Source organism: Fopius arisanus, unplaced genomic scaffold, assembly GCF_000806365.1.
Source record: "Fopius arisanus strain USDA-PBARC FA_bdor unplaced genomic scaffold, ASM80636v1 scaffold00043, whole genome shotgun sequence".
Taxonomy (NCBI): Eukaryota; Metazoa; Arthropoda; class Insecta; order Hymenoptera; family Braconidae; genus Fopius; species Fopius arisanus.
The window spans coordinates 695,296-720,478 of NW_011887782.1; the positions used below are offsets into that span (position 1 = coordinate 695,296).

At 34.0% G+C, this 25,183-nt stretch overlaps 3 protein-coding genes across 4 annotated transcripts in view; 1 reads left to right on the forward strand and 2 right to left on the reverse strand.

Moving 5' to 3' along the window:
• LOC105267013 (Down syndrome cell adhesion molecule-like protein Dscam2) overlaps positions 1–3,311 on the reverse strand; it is a 74,859-nt gene extending 71,548 nt beyond the window's left edge. For both annotated transcript variants that reach the window (XM_011305580.1, XM_011305579.1), the window contains exon 1: positions 3,159–3,311. The gene's annotated coding sequence lies outside the window, so the exon portion shown is untranslated. The remainder of the gene's footprint in view (positions 1–3,158) is intronic.
• A 2,830-nt stretch (positions 3,312–6,141) lies between these two features.
• Positions 6,142–16,045, forward strand: LOC105267016 (Repressor splicing factor 1). The gene is made up of 3 exons (XM_011305582.1): positions 6,142–6,333; positions 12,909–13,517; positions 14,146–16,045. Exons 2-3 carry the CDS (start codon positions 12,940–12,942, stop codon positions 14,171–14,173), a joined length of 606 nt encoding a protein of 201 aa, XP_011303884.1. The 5' UTR covers positions 6,142–6,333; positions 12,909–12,939; the 3' UTR covers positions 14,174–16,045.
• On the reverse strand, positions 15,870–25,025 carry Zw10 (Zeste-white 10). The gene is made up of 7 exons (XM_011305581.1): positions 24,711–25,025; positions 24,440–24,642; positions 22,625–23,447; positions 21,471–22,100; positions 18,401–18,538; positions 18,193–18,326; positions 15,870–16,487 (listed from the first exon to the last, which is right to left on the reverse strand). Exons 1-7 carry the CDS (start codon positions 24,748–24,750, stop codon positions 16,272–16,274), a joined length of 2,184 nt encoding a protein of 727 aa, XP_011303883.1. The 5' UTR covers positions 24,751–25,025; the 3' UTR covers positions 15,870–16,271.
• Between the last annotated feature and the right edge of the window lie 158 nt (positions 25,026–25,183).

The following is a 25,183-nucleotide window of genomic DNA, read 5'->3' on the forward strand; positions in this document are numbered from 1 at the left end:
ATTCATAATAAGGGTCCTCTAACATATCTGCTCTGTTGTTTCTGAATCAACCATTCCGTCATCATAATTCATATAATCTCTGCAGAAAGATAAAATTGATAAAATGCGAGTGAAAATCGTGTTCCGCGATTTTTCATAAACAATGAATTATTATTAACGCAGAAAGCTCCGAAAACCGTAATGGAAGGCTTGATTAAAAATGCGTATCTTTTCCGTATTTAGGACTTGACCTTCATTTTCGTTTACGAATTACTGAAATTTAATTCTTCGTATTAATAGTGTATTGACATATTCATCGCCCAGGTGATTGTAAAAACCTGACAGTATTAATAATTCATAAAGATATGGGAGAACTAAAATCCCTAAAGAATTTTTTCACAACAGATTTTTTTCTTTATTATTTTTATTCAACTTTCTTTTTTCCCCATCCGAAGCGCAAATTCGTGACTTTCCATGTAATGTAGTAAATTACTGGATACTATAATTTGTTATGGAAATTTTTGGTACAAATCTTCAAGGTTCTCCTGAAATTCAAGTTCCAAATGTGGAATCTAAAAAAAGCAATCGAACAATAAAATAGTAAATTGTGATTTTCAAGTGATTTTTAACATAATTTCGAGGTGTGGGCTATTTTTCCGATTGTTGCTTTCGAATGGAAGCCTTGTATTCAACCAATTTCTGGAGTCTCTAATTTTAATTGCAACTTATCTAGAATGTTATGAAACGCAAAAAAATTAAGTTTTTAGATCATGTCTGTGTGTATGTGCTGGAAAATTCGATATTTTGAAGATTAATTTTGAGATAATTCCACATAAATATGCTAAAATTTGTCGCCAAACAATCTGAATTTTTAACTTATGATAGCTATATCATTAACCTTTACTTTGATGTGTCGTTGCAGCTCGATTGGTGCAGTAGTGCCTGATATATAGCAACTTTTGTAATTTTTGTTTTTCCCCAATATCTCAAAAACTACTGCAAGGATTTCAATTTTTTTTTCAAAACACTCGTCTTAGTGGGTTCTATCTATATCAATCGAAATATCTACATTTGTTCGGATAGAACTTCGTGATATCGCCGTTTTTAGATTTTATTATCATAAAGTATGTGATCAATTAACAGACGGTAGAGATAGCAAGTTGAAATTTTGTACAAATTTTGCAGCACGCATAACATAGAATAACATAGTTTTGGATGGGCGTAATAGGCCAAGCGGTTTCCGGGATATTACACCTTTTATGTGGATGTATTTCCTTGAATATCTCATGAATCACTAGACGGATTAAACATTTTATTTCAATACTCATCTTAGTGGGCGTCATATAAAACTATGACAATTTGTATACGCGTTCATAGAAAAATCCCGAGATATTACAAATTTTTCGTTTTTTGTTTCCGAATTGAGGCATTGCAATCGTTCGACTTTTCGATTTCCTGATTTAGCCTAGAAATTATGATGGTCAAATTTTAGAAACTATTAAGAATTTCACCCCTGGTTAGAGTTCAACGGGTTTTTTTAGGCGTGGAAAAAAAGCAAGTGTAAGTATGGGCAGAAAAGAGAGGGTTTTCGGCTGATCCCACATATAGAAAGTGAAAAAGTAGTCGCCAGGGGGAAAAGTAGGGGGGTGGACACCCTGAGAGAGAAGTTCTTTACTTTCCTCGTGCGGTGTGGGTTTATTGATCGGTACAGCCGACAGCTAAGCGTGCATCTGCCTGTGCAGACACTCAGGGCCGTATCAATTTACCAAAATAATTATTATTTTTCTGCCCATCCTATAATTGACTAACATATTATGTCAATGGGACAAAATTCCTCAATTGTTTTATTAATGTACTGCGTAGGACATTAATGTTTTTATTTTTAAGAATTTTCTCCACTCTTGTTCATGTTTATGGGCGTGGGAGACCTGTGTTCTACATAAACCCAAATGTAAGAACAGGCCCTTGTCATGTGCATAATGACAAAGCAAAACCATAGAGGTCAGAGGGTTAAGTTGAATTTCAGATTCACTTAAAAGAATCAGTCTCTCGTGGAGAAAAGAAACGTGAAGATCTTCCATTAAATAGAACAATTTCAACTTGACTATAGATGTTTTCATTGAAGTGGTCCATTCCCATAATTGTAGCACGTGTCGCCCAGTCAATTTTAAAACCCCGTCGGTTTGATTATTTATAGAGATATTGAAAAACGGAAATTTGTAGGGGATTTTGTGAGAGGTGAGGATTTGCTCTTTATCCGAAGAAAACCGAATGTTGTTGGCGGACAGCTGGTGTAGGGTGATGCTTCCAGGGGGTAGGTAAAGGTAGTGCGCAGATGCTGTACTATTCAGTGCCGTCACCATCCAAACACCGCCCTTGCTAAGCCCACCATCCGATCTTGAAAGGCCATTCCTACTACCTGCTTTTCTCAATCTTTCCTTTTTTTATTTTAAGTACCACCATGGACCAGCTATGGTGCACGCCTGATGCATCGCTTCCTTTATTCCGAGAATACAAAAGACGTTGTACGGTTTTGTCTCATTCTTTCCACAAATCAAATGGATTTTAATCAACTGACGTAGACATCTCTATTCATGCTTCATTTTTTATGCCCTTTTTTTTTTAGTCTTTGAATAACGTGCGAACCCTGGTAATTTTAATTAAGTCGAATGATCATACATCCGGTCGTAAACCAAGAAGAGAGGGTAGTATCTTGAAGTGACACACGATTAAATAACATAAAATGGTTTAATAACATGGAAATCTGAGCTTCGGAAGCTGTGAATTATGCTTTGGTGTTTTTTTCGACTTTTTCTACTTGAGAATATGAGAGCTGGAGCGGTATGTGTTTCGCACATGGTTACGATCAGTCTAAGGAAAAAAAGTATAAAAACTGAGATCATGAGGGGGATGAATCATAACAGACTCTGTCAGAGAGAATATTAGACCGGTACTTAGTTTGATTTGAACTAATCCACGACAGATTTTCATTTTATTTTATCCTTCAATGAACCATCAGTAGTAAATATCCAAGGAAACGATGAGAATGTATCCAGTATCCATGCAGATGACTTTATTAATCCAATACCACTGTTACAGAGCACTTTGCAAACACACGTGTATTTCAACAATTCACATATAATATTGATCCATTATTATGATGGAAATATACCACACACCTTCAGACCGAAGCCCAGAACGGGGTTGCCACTTATTGAATACTCACTCGCGAAGTAAATTTACACGATTACTTTGATTAATTCAAACGACTTTGAGAATAATTCGAAATTGAGGTTTAAGCGTGAGGAACGAATAATCGGACGTTCGCTCGTCAGCGCTCGACTACCATCGAATAAGAAACTTTCAACGGCGTGGACTCATTCGATGAATCAACTAGGTGGAGGGGATAAATATGGTGAGGGAATTTGGCATTTCCCCCAAGGAAAGCCAATCGCACCACCGAAAAAACCCCACCGCACCCGCTCGGCAGCGTTGGGGAACAAAATTACCTCAGCTAAATTATCTGGAGTGAATTATCTCAGATAATTTACTTGCCCAAAAAAAGAAAATCGGGAAAATGAATTAAAGTTACTTTTCGTAAAAATCGACTGAGCACCCTGAAAATTTATCAATAAGTGCAGTAGAGTGTGGTGAAAATAAAAGAAAAATCTGGAAAATCTGGAAAATCGACTAAGTACCTCGAAAATTTGAGTTATTCAGAATTGATACAACATACTTTCCAACCCCGAAAACTTTGAAAATCACTATGGAAAAATAAGTTGCCCGGGCTGTTGGTATGATTTTTTTTTTCACTCGTGTCGTTGGCCAATCGTCGCCCTCGACTCGGACGCCAACTCCGTAGACGTAAAAAACCCCATCCCAATGGCATAGATATACACTAATTCGTGGTGATTTTAAAGTTTTTGAGTTTGCGGAGTATGCTCACCAATTTCACGACGAGAAATGCTGAGTACAGAAAAGTAAATTACTGAAGAAATGTCCGATTTCTGAGGGACAAAAAACCATGTGACACCCTTTTTGTACATATATGAAAAGTTTTATTTTTACCGAAATTTCAACTATAAAACTAACAGCATCAATCCTTCGTCAATTCGTCAGACGTTGTTATCCACGACGAAAACTTTTTTTTTTTATTTTTGAAATGAGAGGGTAATGGGTTAAGGGACACGATCTTCACATGACAAACTTTTTATGATAGATTCAAATTCACGATAAATTATATGAATATAACGAATTTAACAAGATAAGACGGAATAATTTATAATTTTGTTTGACCTGCCCAGGTAACAGTATGTCAAGGAATTGTCGGTATTCTGTCAAATTTTAGAAGATATACTGGCGAAAATTGCTGTCTCGATAACTATCTCATACTACCCCAAATTCAAGTCAGCTCTAAGTTTACAAAGTAATATGAGTTTTCTCCATTATTCTATTATAATTGTTATAGGTGAATTACCAGTATTTGAATGACATATTTCTACACTGAGAGAACAATTTAGTAAAGTTGGAAAAGAAGGTTTGGGAAGGATCTCGTACCAATTCATAGGCGAGAAATGGTGAGTACAGCGAACGCGTACGAATACAGGACACCCTGCATACGTCGCTCATTAGATAAATGACCCTAAGTAGATTGTATGTACAACATTAATACATACCTGTGTGCAAAAAAATGGGCACATTCCCTCATTTATTTCAATTGAATTATCAATTTATGTTACAATACTGCACCCAGATGCACACAGATGTATATCTTAGCAGGCAAATAATACATTTTGGAAGGGAGCCAATGCCTATAATTTAGCAATAATTTGGCATAGGTGAGAAGTGTGATGGTATTGTTAAGGAATTAATTGCATCTGTAGAACGATTTTGCTCGTTTTTCGCCAACTAAAACTTATGATGTTTCGCCGACTATAGGAGTTGCTTCTGAAACCGAAAATGGCGGGGATTGAAAATATGGCATGAATGGTTGAATTCGAATTCCCGCCAACTGAGCAACCATTTTGTGACGACGGGAATTTAAATTTACTTATTGGAACGATTAAAACCCCTCCCAGGGATTGATTATCGGTTTGAGTAGCACTTCCCAGTGGAACCAAAATAATGTATTATATAGAAAAAAGAAAAAAAATCGTCCTCACGTTCCAAGTTTAAATTTAGACATTTCGAGAAAATTTAAGAACTTCTCAAAGATTCAACATATATGTTGAATCTTTGAGAAGTTCTTAAATTATGAATTATAATTCATAGAATTTGCAGAAGCTTCGAGAACGGTTAAAAAGTTGTATTTGATTGAAAAGTTTAAATTATATGAACAAAATGATTGGTGAAGTAATTTTCATTGAACAGACCCTTTAGTGGGAAAATTTTTTCATAATTTTTCATTGATTATAGTGGTATTTTTACAATATTATGACTGGTTATTGATTAATGATTTTTCCTAGTTCACCATAATTGGAAAATATAATTCACCATGAAACAGTAATTTCAATTATTCGATTGGAAACTAAAAGTACAATCGGTAATCTCACTTCGTTAATTAATCAGAGACTGTAAAAATATAATAAGTAATCAGAAAGTGAATTTAGTGAAAATACTATTAGTGAAATGACTGGAAATTGTTTGGGGTATGATTATTACCATAAAATATTGAAGTATTTAAAAATTATTTTTAAATTATTAAAGCTTGCTAAATTAGCAGAGATTAGTATCTGTATTTGTACTTGGATTACCTACGGTTAATGATAATTGTAATTTAATATTATAAATTTGGGAATCTTTGATAAAACTACCTTATAAAGTATTATTTATTTTATGTTATTGCTCCACATGCTGACATTCGTATGTAGCTATAAAACTAAATGCGATTATCTGTCGGCTATCTACATACGAATAATATCCAGAAGTTTTCTACATCCTCATCCGATAAAAAATCAAAGATCCGCAAGTTTCTTTATGCCGCTTCCCATTGGATTTCTTATAAAGTATATACTACAGTGTTTGGAAAAATGTATTTATTGTTTATCCAATAGAAAAAAAACTGACCTAGCAAAGAGTGGCGCCCTCCCACGCGTAGGGCAACAATTAAATGTAGTTGGGGTCGCTAAAATATTGTTCCAGTGGCGTCTGGGTTTGAGGTGATGAAGCCTCGGTCTCTCGGCATCTGTGGAATAATTTGTGAGCCCCGGTCTAGCTCGCAAGTACATCCTATTGATTCGTGTGCATCAATCGTCTTAAGCGGATATTAATTAAGATAGAATAACGTAAAAGTGCTGAACAGGACGAGAGAGGATAACTAGGAGAGACTCGACAACAAAGAGCATTTTGACAATCGTAAGTGCCTAATTACAATTTTAAAATACGTAGCATCGTAGCGGTTGCGACGTTCCCATGAGTGAAGTGGTGAACCGACACGATTCTCCCTATCTTATTGCTCCTACAATGAAAAATTTGTCGAATAAATAACGTCAGCATTACTTAACGGATTTAATATGTTGCTTATCAAGTTAGTGACGATTGAGATAATTTCAACATTGCCAAGAATCCGTCCCATAATTTGGATACGTGTAGAATAAAACCATCAGATATTTCCTCCCAAGGATAATTTTTTAATTCTGCCTATGAAACTCATTATTTTTTTCCCCTTGCGGAGGCGATTCTTAAATTTGTAAACATCTATCAATTTTTTATAATCGTTCAATTTTTCACTCTATTCCAGTCTTTACCTTCAGTTTAAAACCACTTTTTTCTCTCTGGAATTCCACATTTTTGGGCAGATAATTCACAATCGACTAAATTTAAATGAAGTAATGCAGCCTCCCACATGGTTGATCCAATTAAAGTGGAACTCCTGTATATCAAAGCAACCATGACATTTTTATTTGAATATTACTTTAAAAAATAAAGGATTGTGGATTACTGCATGGAAGTGCGCCTACGATATCCTCTATCATAAAATTCTTTCATTTTTTTCAGCACGCTATATTACGGTACTCCGTTATTATTCTTTTCATCTCAATTATGGAATAGTGAGTGAGATATTCACTGAAAATATTTATTCAACTTTTTTACTATCAAGGGACAAGAAATCACGCCATCTCTATTAATTTTTCCTATTGTAAATTTTTATGATTTTCGTGTGCGATTCAAGTAACTCGAATTATACATATAGTAACTTTTTCGACATTTCACGTCACATGATATAAGACACTAAGGTGGATTATAAAAATACGAAGCACCGGTTGTTCTTAATTATAGGAATACAGCTATTCGAACAATTCCACTATCGAGCCATCTTCTCCAAAATTATCATGCTGGGCAGTGAATTTGATAGATTCATTGATTCACATGAAAAATTATTGGTTATTTAAAAAAATATTCGAGGTAAGAACGAATGATGTGGAAATGAAGTGTCAAAGAGGATTTTTTTCCGAGAAATTCCACCCAAAAAGTTAAGAACTCAAATAGTTCTATCTGTTCCACTCACTCTTCCCTCGAGCCACTGTAGTAAGCTTCGAATTATCGAACACATTTCCTGGAAAACAATTCAGTATCTCCAATTTTTCAAATTCTATTTACTTAAGTGAATTCTACTTTAGCTTGAATTTATCACTTATCTGGACAGTACAATCCGAAATTACTCCGTTCGTCTGGATTTACCAACAGCAATAACACATTTACTTTCCGTGAAAACTAACATGGGTAATGCTCCGACTTTCGAGAAATTCTATGATAAATCTACACAAATGTATTCAATGAGCATGTCAACTTGGCGAAACCACTTAGTTTTAGAACACCGCACCAGAAGGCATTTTTTCGTAAATTGTTCTTCACAAGTAAAACTGGTAATCACTATAAAAAGCGCATCCGTTTACCACCTATTTCTGCTGATCGTTGCAAATAATTGACTTGATAAATAAAGACAAAAAATTATATAATTGGTGGCGATAATGCATTTCGCTTACTGATCTCTGTATTAACTTTGTCTGAATGGGCCTAATTACAAAAATATAGTAAAAACTATTTTGAATAGTTTCAATTTATCAATATTTATAAATATTTTACGGTCGGGCACAACTAAAAAGTAAAACCCATTGAAAACCCGTAGGGAAATCGGTTTTACAATACATATCGATTCTACGTGCATATATTATATGTTTTATTATTATACGTATTAGATGCTTATATATTTCGGCCAAAAAACAGTCCCTCACGGAAAACGTACATAAATTCCGCCAAAGAATGTAATATATCATATGCGTCACAGACAATTATTAGCATGTTGTGTTAATGTTGTGTTTGACAATATAAATATCTTCTAAGAATAATTAGAACTTAATTTTGTTTTTGATTGGAAATCGAGTAAATAAAACGCATTAATTTCACTTCAATTATATATTATTTTCGTGTGAAGTATATCACATATGTGCGCACTTATATATTATTCACGCGTATTCGGCGTATATTCATCGTATATGTGAGATTTCGTTTCGACCAAAAACTGCTTTATATCATATATATCACGTATATTTATCCGCATACAGATTTTTTGCGAAGAACGAGCGTTAACGTTATCGTGGAATGGGAACTGATATAGCTTAGGTAAAATTCATTTACTTTTTCATTCGAATGGTCGCGTCAATATTGTATTATTAAAACTAGAATGGCCATCAAAAAGTCGTTCGATCATTGTTGGTTATTTTTTCAAAAGTATATACTTTAAAACTCTAATTACATTAAGTCTCTTATTAGGCGCTAACCGATCAATCACGCGAGAACTGTTGCACACCCTGATCAATTTTCTGCGCGTGTACTACACGTATTATATTCGAATATGTGAGAGAAGCAGTGAGTGTACGTCATAAGGCCTTTTCAGAACACTTATGACTTTGAAGTTAGGTATTGCGTGATAACTAATGAGAAGTTCATCAAAGTGCAAAAATATTGTTGATCCTTTTTAGTGTCAGGTAATAATATTTCAATTATACCCATGCCTTTTTCATTCATCGAAATTCATCTGTAATTATAAATTACAATATTGTTGGATTTAACTCAACTTTGGGTTGTGACATAGCGCTGTTCGAAATTTCTTGAAATTTTAGGCACAAAGTTACATGAATTTCAATTCAATGAAAATAAAAAGGTTATTACTAAATTTTTCAGTAAACGTGAAAATTCAAGAAAATGACACTTTTCATTTGAATTTCGATGGATAGGAAATTCAGGCAAATTATTGCTTGCTCGACACTTTGTGCATTTGAACATTTTGTGCATCATATGGGCCAGCAAATGGAGAAGTTTTCAGGTTTGGAGAAGAAAATGAAGTTTTCTTACTTGAAATTTCAAGATAATTTTTCCATTAAGAAGGGTGAATGATACCAACAATCAGAAAAGTTCAGTTATGCATTTGTTCATGATAATAACGTTTCGTCGATTATTGTCATGTGACGATTTGACCCAATTCCTCAAAATACATAGTTTAATAACCATTGTTTATAACGATGTGTATTTTTCCATCGGCGCAGCGTGCATTCTCATCCGTGTTGAATCAATTTGAAAGATTTTCACTTTATTAGCTGAGAAAAGTTTCCCATAAAGTTAAGCTGGTAGGTCAAGCGTGAAGCTCAATATGAAGATAATAAAAGATTTACCTGCAGATGCACATGAAACAGTTACTATAAATTTTCCAAGCAACTGTCAACAAATTTTCTGTGAATCACCTATTAGAAGAGTGATAAGCAAATATCAACTTTCAAATAAATTTTCCATTTTACAAATAGTAGTTTTGGCCTATATTACCAGAGCAGGCATTTTGATCTATATAATTCAATTTAATTTAATATAAATTATGGCTTTTCCCATACTGAATTTGCAAAAAAAAAATTTTAAGAACTATTATTTTGTCGTCTCGAGCATGAAAATCATCTGATTCTCTCTATTTTTCAATAAAAATATAAATGAAGAGTTTTTCAATTGACTAGCGTGAAAAAAATCGTGGTAACCCCCTATACTCGTGTGAAAGGTGAAAGAGAAAAAGAGATCGAGTGCCATAACCTCGCCATACAATTTTTTCCTATCGCGTCAAACACTCCAAATTTTAAAGCTCTCTATATCCTCCCGCCAAGTGACAGCTGATTGCGTCGTTATTGCCACATCTATTCCGGTCCCCAGTGTTCACACATTCTGGACGAAATTTATTAATAATAATAAAAGCCAAACGGGTATATAGTGTTCAAACAGGTGTCAATATTTTTTTCTTTACTCTTTTTGTAGTCATGTGAACATTATTTATTAAAGTTGTTAGGACTTAATCATTGGTCGAAAAATGAAATCACTGTTTCTATTCAACTAATATGTGTCAAGTTTATGACATTTTAAAATTTTTTATGTCATTGCGGCGGTAGGCGGAAAAAATATCCCCGGAAAAAATAGCCCACACACCCAAAACGTGTTAAAACCCACCCAATTTGATAGACCATAGGAAAATTAGAGCCCCTGAAAAAATAGACAACGAAAAAAATAATTAAATTAAAAAATAATTAAATTGAGCGAGTTTTAACACGTTTTGAATGTGTGGGATATTTTTTCCGGGATTCCATTGCGGCCGGTAAAACGCGTTTCTAACCTCGCTTCGCTCGGATAAAATACTATTCTACAACCCTTCCCAAAATCGAGCGAACGTAATCGTTGGCATATTGAAATGAATTTTAATAAATAATTCTCGATATGAATTTTAAATAATTAAATTTTTCCACGCTCATTTTATTTTTCTTTTTTGGCTCGGAAAAACCTACAAGAACAATTCTACAATCAGCATAGGGGAAACTATTAATTCAACCGACTGGACCGAAAGTTAATTGAGGATATACATACAATAGTTAATCCATACAAAAAGAATACCTTAGGTTCTAAAATGATAAGTGCCCTCTTGAAACTCATTTAATTATTATCATAATTTTTTTTATTATTCTACGACATAATAAATCTAATATAAAAAACATGGTTGAAACACAGCTAATTAGAATTTTAAGCCCATTCCCCATGATGTGCATTATTAGCCACTTTTTTTCATTATTCACGTTTTTTTAATTTTTGGAGAATCCCATTCCCCATCGCCAGTCTATCGATCCTTTGCTTACTAAATACTTCATTGATCTATTTATGACATAAATGACGAATTTTATGTTTATCAAGACATGGAAAAATTTCTAATGGGTTTGTTTTGTTAAATTGTTTGTTTTAACCCTGGTGTCCATATTATCTCAGCATCCCCTATATTACTCCCCACAGCAATATGTCGAAAATTTGTTGACGAATTGTCCCTGTACTGTGAAATGTTTGATGGCACTGAACAAATTGTTTTACCGGTACACTTGATTCAAGTTTATTTTGTCCGTGTAATATTTCAATGGGTGCCGTCCATGTGTTGGGTCAATTTATAGGGCCCTCTCTCCACGTCACATGAACAGTACAGGCCAGTAGTTATTGCACCTGGCCCTCCTCCCGTTCTGTTGATCTAGTTTTATGTGTGCACTCAATATCGCTATAAATTGTTTTTTTTTTGTCAATTTCCTCTAATCAGCACAACTAATGAAGGAAACTACTCATGTCGAGTTATCTACTTTCACTAATCCATTATAAAAACCTCATTTTTTCCTGAACATCTTTATTTATCTTTTTTTCAACACCGTCTCCAACAAATGCATTTTTTTCAAGACCATTTATACCAGTCAATATCTTGGGATTGAAGGAGTGTAGTGAAGCATATAATTTTTGATTCACGGCTTTTTATAGAAAAGGATGAGATCTACAGGAAAAATATGTTTGGTGAGCAACTCAGATAATACCGGGCTGAGGGAAAGAATGCAAAGATGAAGTTGAAAAAAAGTAACACGTAATTTAATTAAATCTTCTTTGATGTATTTTATTGGGCTAAAACCGCGTGCACTTTTCCTGGGTTATAAGTCTGGGTTTACCTTGGTCAATTGTCTATTATTTGTTGAATATCTAATTTCAAGAATAATTGCTAAATAACTCTGATTTGCTAAATAACTGATGTACTCGGAAAAGACCGTTGAGCGTTTATCTGAACACAATGAAAAACACGTGTTTACTTGTTGAGATCTCGATCGTAACTCTAATTCTATCGGGGATTTTCTCGGTCCAGCGTCCCCAAATCCGAACTCTGTCAATTGACTATCTATATGGAATCTAATGAAACTCTCTTAATTTTCAACAAGACATTCATGGAAAAATCATTATCTTCCTTTAATTTCAAGATATTGACTAAAAACTGGCCTCGAAAAAAATTAACTTATCTTGGTTTAAAAATAAATTTATGTCGCTTCTCTCGGATAAAACCCATTTTCGGTCACAATGACATAAAATAGAATCATAGCCACGGTAAAAAAAGGTGATTTACTTTTTCCGACTTAGGCGTGAAAAATACTATTTCTACACTATCCCTTGAATTACTGCTCATTAAACCCTTAGATGTTCTTAAAATATAAATCACATGGGAAGTACTAAAAAATTCGGAGTCGTACGGATTAGAAGTTGATGGGATATGATCACACATCTTTACTATCTATTACTCTGTCAAACTAGCAGATTAAAATGGCAGATACTTTATTTTAGCAGGTAAATATTTAATCCCACTGAAATCGTTGCATATTTTTCGGCCGATTCAGGAGTGCATTAGATGACCAGCCATCTAATTAGTAGAGAGATGAGAGCTTTACCACACAAAAAGTACACCTCATCTTCGCCATAAACCTAGAATATGAATAATTTATTGTTGAAATAATGGTGTGTTTCCTCACCTCTCCAGGATCCTCAGTTTCCCTCCAAATAACAATAACCTAATAGAAATGTCTCAAACAGTTTGTCTCTTTCCCCCTGACTTACAGATTTTTCAGAAGAAAAAATAGAGGATTGAGGATGACTCCCGAGGGATACACAAGAGTGTATGTAGGTGGTCTCAACGAGACAATAAAGAAGGAGGATCTACAAATGGAATTTGAAAAATTTGGAAAGCTCAACAAAGTCTGGGTGGCATTCAATCCTCCTGGGTTTGCGTTCATCGAATTTTTATCCCTTGATGAGGCTGAATTAGCCTGCAACAATATGAATGGTACAGAGATAATGGGTGCCAAATTGAGGGTGGAGATATCGAGGGGACGTGGCAGAGGTGGTAGCAGAAGTGGTGGAGGTGGTTTTAGGGGTGGTAGTAGGGGTGGTAGCCGGGGTTTTGGACGTGGAGGTGGTGGTTATCGTGGTAGCGGTGGATATGGTGATCAAGGGGGCGGTTATCAAAGTGGTGGACGAGGTGGTAGAGGGAGAGGACGCTACGGTGATAGCTATTCATCGGGGCGAAGCTCAAGTGGTTACGTATCGCGTGATTCGTATGGACAGGATGGTTATGGGGCATCATCTGGTAATTCTGGATCTAACTACTACTCTGGAAAGGATTCGGGGACATCGAGATACCGAAGTCGTTCACCGGCCGGACGTGGCAGGTACAATAATTGACCAAAAAAAAAAAAAAACACCAAAAAAACCAAAAAAAAAACAAAGAGAAAACAATAAGATAAATATATTATTTTATCTACCAATTGCTTTCGATAATGTTTGATTTCGAGAAAATAATGTGCACTGATAATCTTCGATCAGCCCGTTGTCATGACTATTACGAAGGCTGAGGTCGTTTCAGATCCTTCAAGCCTCGTGAAATGAAAGTTTTTTCCACATTGTTAAACGCAAAATTATCTCGATAGTTACGATTTTAAAGGAAAGCTGACAAGCATCAAACGTTCCTTCATAATTTCTCCTAGAGAAATATCTCCGTTTATGAGATAAATCTACTATTAACAAACGGTTCGTTCAATTTTAATAACGCTGAATCTACGTCTCTGTTTGTCACAATCTCTACGATATTCGTGTCCGAGAAAGTGGATTTTAGATGAATCATGAGTAAACAAATGCCAACAAATAAAACTGCATGCGCAGCAATTCTGTGATAATGAAAACCAAAAAGACTGTTAATTGTTAACTAAAGACATTCAAAGAGAAAGAACAATCTATAAAAAACGATTAAGTGAAAACATGTAATGTGTGTCAAACAATTTTGCACTTCAATGTTCACAGTCATCGTCATCTTCGTGAATGCACATAAAGAAACTTCGCTACGTTGCCAATCAGAACTGCGGGACAATTCAGCTATTTCCGCCTCATCGAACTGCGTACTCTGTCCAATCTACTCATCGACGTGTACATAACAAGAAATTTTGCTGTAAAACAAGAAAACAATAATTGAAAAAAATAACTAATCACTATCGAAACAACAATTGTGCTCTGAATTTATACTTCGATTACAATTTTTTTTTATTTTAAAAACGTTTCTCAAATTCATTGGCTCAAATTTTTCATCAATTATGAGATTTTAGATTATTTTTTCCGGATGAATTTAGTTGAATCTCTTTCAACAACTATCAGGAATAAGTTGAGTATTGTGTTTGATCTATCGCGGAGCTAAGACTGATGACGAGCAAGGCGGTCGCGATTCATTATGTTTGCACATAATATCAAAAATAATGTGATCATAATACAAATTAACAGAACAAGTCAATTTCTATAGTTGATTAAATATAAAACTACTCGATGATGAACAATTTTAAGAACAAATGAAGAAACAAGTTCTTTATTATTAGGAAATGTTTTTCCTCCTTCGATATATCTTCCTGAAATTATCAATTTGCAAAATAGTTACATAATTAACAGGCATTTTTAGTCAATCCTTAAATTTCTATTTTTCGATCAAAAATATGATTCTTAGCTAGAAATATACCTTTAGATTATCTAACTGTGGTTGAAATGAATAAAATAAACATCTCTCCAATCCCAGACCAATAAAATATCGACTATTTCACTGGCTCAATCCATCTTGGAGGGTTTAATGGAAGAATACCAACACCATTCTAATTGAATTAGCACCAAGAGACGAGAAGCAAGACAACAATTTTCGTCAGTACCATCGGATTTTTAATGTGACCCCGGCATCGACAAATTGTCGATAGACTGCTGTCAGGAAATAAAAAAATCCTCAAGCAAAATATTTTGATTAGTTTTTACTTTTGATAATTCTGCTTGATAAACAGGTCAACAGATCAAGTATCTGGAAAGAACTTATCAAGGTGGATGAGTTCAGCTGAGATGAATGGGATTGAGAACAATGTGTCGAATATCCTACTTGTCAAAACTCTACAACTATAATTGGAAATATCTTTTCATTAGTCTACCACCTTCAGAGATATTTGTGTATTTCATCCAATGCGATAACTTGAATATTTCAGCCGCAGCCTGATAGATCAAGGTAGGCCTACATTTCGAGTTAAGGAGCATATTTTCTAACTCATTCATAAAATGGGGATATTTTTAAAAATTTACATTTTTATCAACATACAGCGCTCCATTTGAGCCACGTAAATTCGACCATTCTCTGAGAAACCTGTCATTTCCGATGAATTATGTCCTGTCATCTTCAAATTAATCATCACTACATACTTATATTACATATTTACCTCCGTAGGATACACTCATTCAGTAAGATTCCGATAATAACCGAAAGCGAGAAAGAAAATATAAAAATTGACTTGATCTGTTATGAATAGCCCTCCACTGCTAAAATAAATCATCTTCCTATCGATAATAACCAATTTTATTTTACATTTTATATGACAAATACAAAAAATCTTTTAGTCTTCTTGTTTTACTCAGATAGGAAGGCAAAACAGAGCTTTGAAATTCAAGGAATTACAATGAAATATAAGGATACAGTACGCTAAAGTAGAAAACATACCTAAAAATGATTGTTATGCAACAGAAAATATGGCTTTCACTTCGAAGCAAAATGAAAATGAGTTCTGGACAAAAAATGAATTGTGGATATAAAATATTTCTTGGCTGTAAACAATCAGCAATGTTTAAACATTCAATGTAAAATGATAACTTGGTATCTGGAATATGATTAAATAATTTACGCTCATTATTACCGTACGCCACTCTGCCTCTACCTAAATCACTTGAGTCCCCCCTTGACAGCAGCCATATCCAACGAAAGGCCATTCGAAACCATTAAAAATTCAATGAATCAAAGGGAGAAATCAAGTAGAGGGATTGAATTGAGTTGAACCACAGAACTTTTCCAATAAAATTTTCATTTTCCGAAGAGATCACAGGATGAATATATTGACAAGTAAAAAAACATGAGAATGTTATTTAATGGTAGCTAGGAGTGCTGCTCTTCTCTCGGTATTCTGGAAGAGGGCCCTTATCAACTGCTTCACCTGGGCCGATGTAAATTCATGAGCCAGAGGTCCTTTACCATCTGCCCAACGATCCTGAATGTCTCTCAGTGATGCCTCCAGTATCTTAATGAGTTCCAACAGTTTCTGCCACTTGCTCACATTACGATGTATTGCATGTGGATCCTACAAAATAAAAAAGGTACAACTTTTTCAAGCTAGCCGTTTTTTGTATCCTTTTTTTAATAATAAAAATCATTTCTTCATAAGTAAAGAGTGTTCATTCAATTTGAATCCCTCAATATTTTCACAACTGCAAATATTTATGATAATCGTTTGAAATATATGTCAATTCCAAAAATTCATGGAAATCTTTGAATCTAGCCCAGCAATAATATATTCTTAAGGATTTAGTTTTAGAAATGTGAAGGGAGTTGTATTTGAAGTGCAATTGACCATCTATTCATCATTTACGATAAATAGATGAATGAGAAATACGGAAACGTCAATAAGACTGATTCAATATTTAAGAATTTCAAATATTTAAACAATTAGCTATTATCAACACCTTTTCATCGAAACAATTCGAATTGAAAAGAAGCAAGATGCATCACACACAGAAAAAAACTATACTTAAAATACGCGATTTAGAACATAATTTACGGGATTTCTGATTTCGTATATTACGGGTTTGGACACGTAAATTACGGGGTCAATTCCGTAAATAACGATTCCGAACTCGTAAATTCCGCTCCCGTTCTCGTCAATGACATCTCAATCGCATTAAATCTGTAATTGAGATCGTAAATTCAAGGACAAATGTAAGAAAAACTTTTTTTTTTGGCAACATCGAATTTTCGTGTTTGGAGATATTTTTAGGTCATCTGAACACGACTTTCCCTGACTTTTTTCAACATTTTTAAAAATTGAATTAAAAAAAAATTTTCCAATTTGGAAAAAATAACTGAAAGATGAAAGAAATCAAAGATGGCAAATTCTGAGAGAAATAATTAGTTATATGCCAAAGCTTCCGTAAAATTTCCCAAATTTACAAAAATTTCCAAATTTTCAATATTTTAAAATTTTTTAAATTCTTTTGGAAAAATGTTGAAAAAAATTTACTGAAAGGCACTTGTTTTGTGATTCAAGGGGTTCATCGTAAACAAAATTTTGGTTTTTCTCCATTAAAGTTCCTCAAATCTGAAATTAGTAATAACAATCTAATATCAACTGTTTTTAAATTTCAGATTAATCATTCAGGACACGGATTGGAGAAATTTTCATTACGAATTTATAATTAAGGTCTCGGTGGGCCATTTATCGAACGTCACCTTTGGTTAAATTTTAACTTTGTAGTCTAAAATACATTAAGATTTGAGATCAAATTGGTGTTGCGGGAAGCATTTGAATGGGCATAAAAAAATAATGAAAAAAGAAGGAAAAATTATTGAAGGGCGCTAGAAAGCCATATTGTATAAAAGGGATCTACCAAATTTATTAAAAAATAATAAAAAATACATAGCTTAACATATAGGTTACACATATATATATATTTGATATATAATTACGGCCACAAATGCAATGTGTCACGTTAGGGTAGGCTACGGGTTTTTTATGCTTTTTTAGTAAAACTTGGTAGATTCCTTTTAAACAATATCGCTCTTTAGCGCCCTTCAATAATTTTTCCTCTTTCATTTTCATTATTTTTTAATGTCCGTTCAAGTGTTTCAAGTGCAGCACAAATTTGATCCCGAATTTCAATGTATTTTAAGGTAAAAAGATAGAATTTAAACGAAAGATGACATTCGATAGATAGTCCACCAGGGCCTCAACATAAGAAATGTTGGTGGCATTAACAAATTCTATTTAATTTTTCTGTTTTTTTACTCACCGGAAATATTGCTGGCACTCGTTTTACTATGATATTAAATAATTCTCCGAGCTCCGTTGCCATTGCAGCTGGAATGTCTTCAACTTTTACCACTTTCAGGACTAAATCATCTATCAATGAATTCGTGATGCACCCTACATTGAAAATTGGTGATAATTATTTTTTCAAATATTTTCATCTGGCGGCAAGAAATGAGAATGGAAAATACCTAGTGCTTTGCAGTAAGTATTCACTGGAAGTACCTCTGACCATACTGTTTTCAATAATTCTAATTGACGTACGCATTGCCGAAGAGCTTTCTCTGTACTTGGAGGTAGTTTAGAACTTTGTCCCAACTGTGATAATCCTGCAAATGATAATTTATAAGACGAATTTGTAATATCTATTTGATATATGGCAATTAAAAGGTTAAAAACGAAATCAAGAAAAAATCTGAGTAAAACTTAATTAAGCGCAAAAATAAATTGAATATGGAGAATAGATCATATAAGAAACATTCTTCGTTAAGTGGGACATCTATTTTCTTCATATCCGCAAATACATTTGTCATGGTTATTTTTTGATGTCTACATTCTTTTAGGGATTTCTAAGATTAAGCATTGTCTACAACACGAAAGGCCGTTTTTTTAATTTTATTCAATCATAAAAATAATTTCTATGGGATCAATAATTTTAGAATACACAAGAATTATGCTTCGACTTCGGTTAAAAAAAAAAAATTCTTAATTTTTTCAAACCGGAATAAACCTCGAAAATGATAAAAATAAACTAAAAGCGTGATGTTCGAACTTTGGGTAGTTTGAATTTTTATGGAAGAATTTATGGATAGAAAAGGTTCTACTCATTTCTCAGTAAACAAATAGGGATTACCATTATAAGGAACTGCGTATAGCTGTTACTGCTAAGAAATTAGCAACAAGCTTTAGAATGGATTTTTGTTTCTCAGATTATATTGTTTCCACCTTTTTCCCCATTACGATATTTATTTGAATACATGGTAATGTATCTAAATTGTCTTTATATTCAATTGAATTTTCATCACCGGAAAATGGAAAAGTTGCGTCATCTTTTGACTTGAACAATAATGCCATGAGAAGAAAAAATAGAGCAGTCATTGCATTGATATTGCTCATAATATTGTCAATTGATCACAAAGAAGATGAAGAAAAAACTCTCATATACAATATGCTATAAGTTAACAACAAATGATGCGATTCTCTCCATATTCTGATACAATCAAGGGCCTATTGCTATTAATTTTTTAAGCGACCATTAATTTTCTTCTGAAAAACCATTTTCCAAAAAATCCGAATATTTCCGAATCTTTCTGCCGAAGTCAATTCCAATTGTGTCGGTGGATGAAGCGCATGGAACACTATATTCACAAGGAAATTGATGAGATTGTATTGATCCTTCGTGAAGAAATTACAAAAAAACGAAAAAGAAAAATTTCAGTAAAAAATTACGGATTCTTCTGAATCATCATGGAAATTCAAAAACTAAACAGTGTTAATAGATAGAGCTTTTAAAAGTTCATATTTATTTCAAAAACTCATGGTATTTCATCAGTCCCTGGTGAAGAAAAAGAGAGCAAAAAAAGCACACACACCTACAAACAGACACCATCTGAAAAGTGCATATTTGGACTTTTTAGACTAACACTAAAAATTGGGAACTTAAATATGACAAGAGGGCATCATGGAATCGCTAGACCCTCCCAGAGATAAAGATAGACTATTAGCTAGGGACCTGTTCTTCTTGGTATTTCACATCGATTTAACCCTGACAGAAATTTCTTAACATCACTTGATTGTCTACCGAGCATTACAAGCTTTTAGACAAAGGGAAAGTGTTATTAAGAAAATTTTTTGATTTTTTTGTAGTACCTTACCATACGTTGAATTGAATTTAACCTAATTTATATGAATTATTAAAAATTATGTAGCTTCAGAAGTGAAGGGTAGGGCAAGGTTCCCTAAATCTATCCAATTCATTTAATGTATCCAGTTTCTGACCGGATCCGAAACAATTCCTACAGGTGAGGGGAAAAACGGAGTAAAAAATATTTAACACTTGCCACAATTTTCGAAGAAAATTTTTTGGAGGGGTTATTGTACCTAAATACCTGATATGTATTTTGTTTTCTTTGCCTTATTAACTTATAATAGCTTTGGTGAAATGAAACTCTCAAAAGGCCAAAAGTAATTTTCAGTTTAATACAGAGGAAATTCTTGGTTCCATTCTTCTTTCCCTCCCTAAGACAAGCCGAAAAATTAATGCTAGTTATCCATTAATGAACTGGCGCCCAGATAATTGGATCAAGTGCATAAAATATTCGAAGAAATAAAAATATTGATTAACTACGAGAATAAAGGAAGAAAAATTGAGATTGAAAGTAGAACCATGCGACCCAGCTAGCGCGAGTCTCCCGAGGGCACGTCTACCTAGTAATAGTAAATTTTCAATTTATTAAGCCGCTAATCCTGATACCACCAGATAACTAAATCACAGGCTAAGTAATTTCGAGCTTCACATTGTGCAAAAAAAGTTCTTCGATGTCAATGGAAGCGTAATAATGGTCTAAGTCAAAAGAAATAAATTATACAGCAGTGCCAAAAACTGCTAGTCGTTCCTCTGTTATCAATTTGGGCACATTAATTAATAAATGTCACGTGCTTTGGGTCAGTTGCTGATATTCATAGTTTCACCTTCTGCAGCCATTTATTTTTTTTAATTCGGCGGCTTCGTTCAAATTGTGTTTCGCGCCTGAGAGTTAAGAATGTTCTACATCGTTTCCATCAAAATTCACCTTTTTTACCTTTCTCTGGCAAACTTATAACGGAATTGACGTAAAAATATAATCTTTTTCCGCTTTCTCATTATTCCATTTTATTCAAATCCATCGATAATTTGCCAGAAAAATTAAAAAAAACGTCAATTCATGGCTAATACTGTGGCGAACATCTTCAATTGTCGTTTTTAATTGGGAGATCCATCGCCGTGAATTAGGCCCTTTTTCAAATTACAATTTTTTTCATATATGTTGACATAGTTCGTTTGGTATTAGAGTTGTAACTAAATTCATTCTATTCAATTACAAAAGAGCCATTAGATATGTTTTGAGGCTTGAAACGTTTGTGTGAGAGGTGCGTTATACCCTCAAGGATCGATTTCAGTAATAAACTAATTTTCGATAAAAATTGACTTAAACCGTTTTACTGCTTGGCTACTGAGACAATATTGAATTTTCCTCCTTTGAGATAATTGAAGAGACTTACCAGAGTCGTTGATAATTTCCGTGATGATATTCCTCTGATACTTCATATGATTCATGAAGTATTCCGCTCCAACTACTCGTAATTTCAATGTCAAATCTACATAAGTTACATTATGCTTTTCCAAGTGCGTCGGAATCTTTTGCTGATACTCGTATCCTAGTGTCATCAAGTGATGAGCAAAATACATGCAATTGTTGTGGAATAAGGCGACCTGTTGAGGAACCGTTTCTAGAAACTTTTTGTGGTACTCAGGAACCGCTCCAGCGTACATCTCAAAGATGTTTCTACTCATGTAGTACAGTCTTACTGAACAGGCCTCAGGGCTACGGGTCAACTCGTCCAAAATGCTTCTTACTAGCTGTAAAATTTGTCGGGCACTTTTGCTGACCTGACAGGCAGGCAGTTGGAAGGTCTTTTCACTTAACTTTCTCTCCATGATGATGTTACTACAATTTTTCAGTGATTTCGGTAATTCAGAAACTTCGGGCTCATATTTGAAGGAGTCGTGCAGATCTTTCCTCATTATTTCTCTTGCAGTATTCAGCAGTCCCTGGCATTTTTTATCAATGTACAGGCGATCCACATTGCTGATGTATTGAGAAAGAAAAAAATCTTCTGGTAAGAGGAATCCTACGGAATCACAAACAAGAATTTGTAAAAAGGGTTCACATCCTTTTACATCTTTTATATACAAAGATAATCTCTAATGAACTCGAATAGTGATTATCAACGTTCTATTTTATTATAGTATTTGGTAATTCAAAATTGCTTTCTCTAAGAAACTCTCAAATTTAAAAAATAAGGTACATAATGATGGGCGTTTTACCAAGGTCATATGTAACATAATAATCAATTCACTGAACATAATTATAATATTTGAAACTACAATATGACTATCTGACATGAAATGTATTTTCTTGCTCGGTGAAAATTTTAGGAAAGTTTCATCAGCTTAGTACATTTATATTTATATTCCTCCTCAATCATTCCTTCTTATAAACGACCAACTTTACTATAATCAAAAGAATCTAAACAATAATTTTTTAGTAATGTTTCGAACATTTTCACTTGTCAAAATGCTTCCCAAAATATTGAATCTTTTCACAATGAAACAATAAATTATTAATTTCAAAGAGACACATTATTTCACTCACCAATTTCAACTAAATAATCTTCAAACACCTGTACAGTCTCCTCCACTTCCTTAAAATTCTGCAGCCCAGCACTCGAATCCGGTATAGTCTTAGAGATACAATTTTTTATCAATTCTTCCTCGATCCTTTCCGACAATTGTTCAGAGATCAGTCCAATAAAGGTTTTTTGCTCAATTTTACATTGAAAGTGCTGATTCAAGAATTGGAACAATAACTTCAAATTATGGAGAGTGCTTTTGTACGTGGGTGATTGACTTTCATTCAAAACAGTGACATTGAAAACCGTTTTCTCCACAACGTAAACTGAGCAGTCATGATGAATGATCGGAATGATGAACCGTTTAAGGATTTTCGTACAAAAGAATTGAAGAGTGGGAGTGAGCTCCTCGACATAGTGGAGAGCTTCCACAAGATCCTGTATGTCTTTCGGCTGACAATCGAGTTTCAAACTGGTCGAACTATGTGCACTGTTTTTCGTAGATTCGGTACCTTGAGCGTCAGTCCAACATACATTCTGCTCCCATATTTCCGTAATTGTCGACAAAAATGTACTGTACGTAGTGAAGTAAAAGTCCCTTATAGGAGGATATATATTCAGTAATTTCAAATCGTTCTTTTCTCTCCTGTTCAAGATTTTATGCATTCTTTTGAATACTTTCGCTGCTTCTACGTATCGGTTCTCCTGCTGGAGTTTCTCCATTGTTTTTAAGGAAGTGTGTAAATCCAAGAGTTGGGAGGAAAGTTCCAGACTGATGTTTGAGGCCTCTAGTGTTTGCGATAAACTCTTCAATTCCTTTGTCGAGCCTGAGAGCTCTACTTTTATCTGTGAATGGAGGCTCCTATTAGAATACTTGGATATTTCTAAGTATGCAGAAAACCAAAATTCCAAGTGGTGAAGATGCTAATGCTAAATGCTAAATATACATTTTCAAAAAATATTTTATTATGAGCAAAATTCCTAAATTTGATTATGCATGAGGAGCTGTATGTCTCACCACTACTTCGGCATATACCATAAATTAAAAACGCTGCCTTTTTTGTTATTATATCTTTTAAATGATTAACGTCAATTTCAGATTCACGAAAAAGATAAAGCGATTGGTTTTTAACCAGACTATAAATGGGTCATTCCACCAAATATCAGCGAAAATCTGATCTCCAAATTTTCGACAATTTTTTGTTTTTCCTTCTTCCCACTAGCTATGTAGAGAAAGGACGATTTCTCGAGTAGGAGAGGTTCGGCCTTTTAATTGGAGATTGGCGGAAGTAAAAAAGCGCAATCCTAACCTCTGCTCGATCGCGCTTTTTATCCCTTGGAACATAAAGTAGCATATGCACCACGGTTGAAAAGCAGTTTCTCCCGGGGGGTGCATAATATACTATTATTATACATTATTACATTCTATTTTTATCGATAGAATAAAACGATGAATCATTCATTTTTTAACATTTTTTTTTTAATTTTTGAAAGACATGAGAAAGCATATCGTAAAAAGATATCAATGTCGAGGCCGCGGCGACGTCAGTAAATTTGAAAGTAAAGTTTAATGACTTGACTTTTCTTCTTGAAAAAACAACATCTTCAATAAAAAAATAACGATTTTTTATGCAGAACAAATTGAGAGAATTTCTTTGAAAATTTCCTCAAACATGCCTGTTTTTCATTCAATCGTAAATATACGAATTAAAAATTCAGTCGAAAATCGAGTATTTCTCTTATTCTCTTCCTGATTAAACAATCGATCCGATCGATTGTATTTATTTAGAGTTATTTGGTACAAGTTTCAAAATAGGTAAGAATGACAAATGTTTTACCTGATCTTCTATTCTGTTCTTCAATCCTTTCATGCTATCCACCAATTTTTCAGATCTTTCAATCAAAATTGTGTCTTTCTCCACTTTAGCAAGAAAATCCACATAATTATCCTCAATAAATTGATTGACATCGGTTTTCAGAGCAATAATTTCTTTTTGAATTTCACTAATTTTGTTTTTCAAATCTGCTGCTTCAATTTTACCTAGAAATAATGGATCATTTTGTGGCTTTGTGGATTTTTTAAGCAAATTTTGAGGGGTTAGGGCTCACCTGTCGTACGGAGAACTTTTGCCACCAGAGACGAACTCATTTTATTGTTATGATGAACTTTTCTTAGTAATAATAAATGAAAATATTTGTCATTTATTATCACATCGGTGAAAATTCTCCCAATCGAATCAGACTCGCCGATTTTTATCACGATTGACACGTCTAAGGTTATGTTTACGGTCTTTTGCTCACCTCCTATCCTTATTCCTTACTAAAAAAAATAAAGCATGGGCAATATCTCGAATCGAAGATGAAAACTTTCGAGTTTTCATGTAACATGGCGTCGTATCTCGAATTGTCCCGCGTCGGTACAGATCGACTCAGAATCATCCCCTGAGTCGATTTACCCACCCCTGTGGAGACATTTTATTTTATCCCATCGGTCATTTTGAGGGAGGGTTAGTGAGGGTGAAAAAAAAAGGTCGAAATTTATAGGTACAGATCGACTCAGAATCACCCCCTGAGTCGATTTA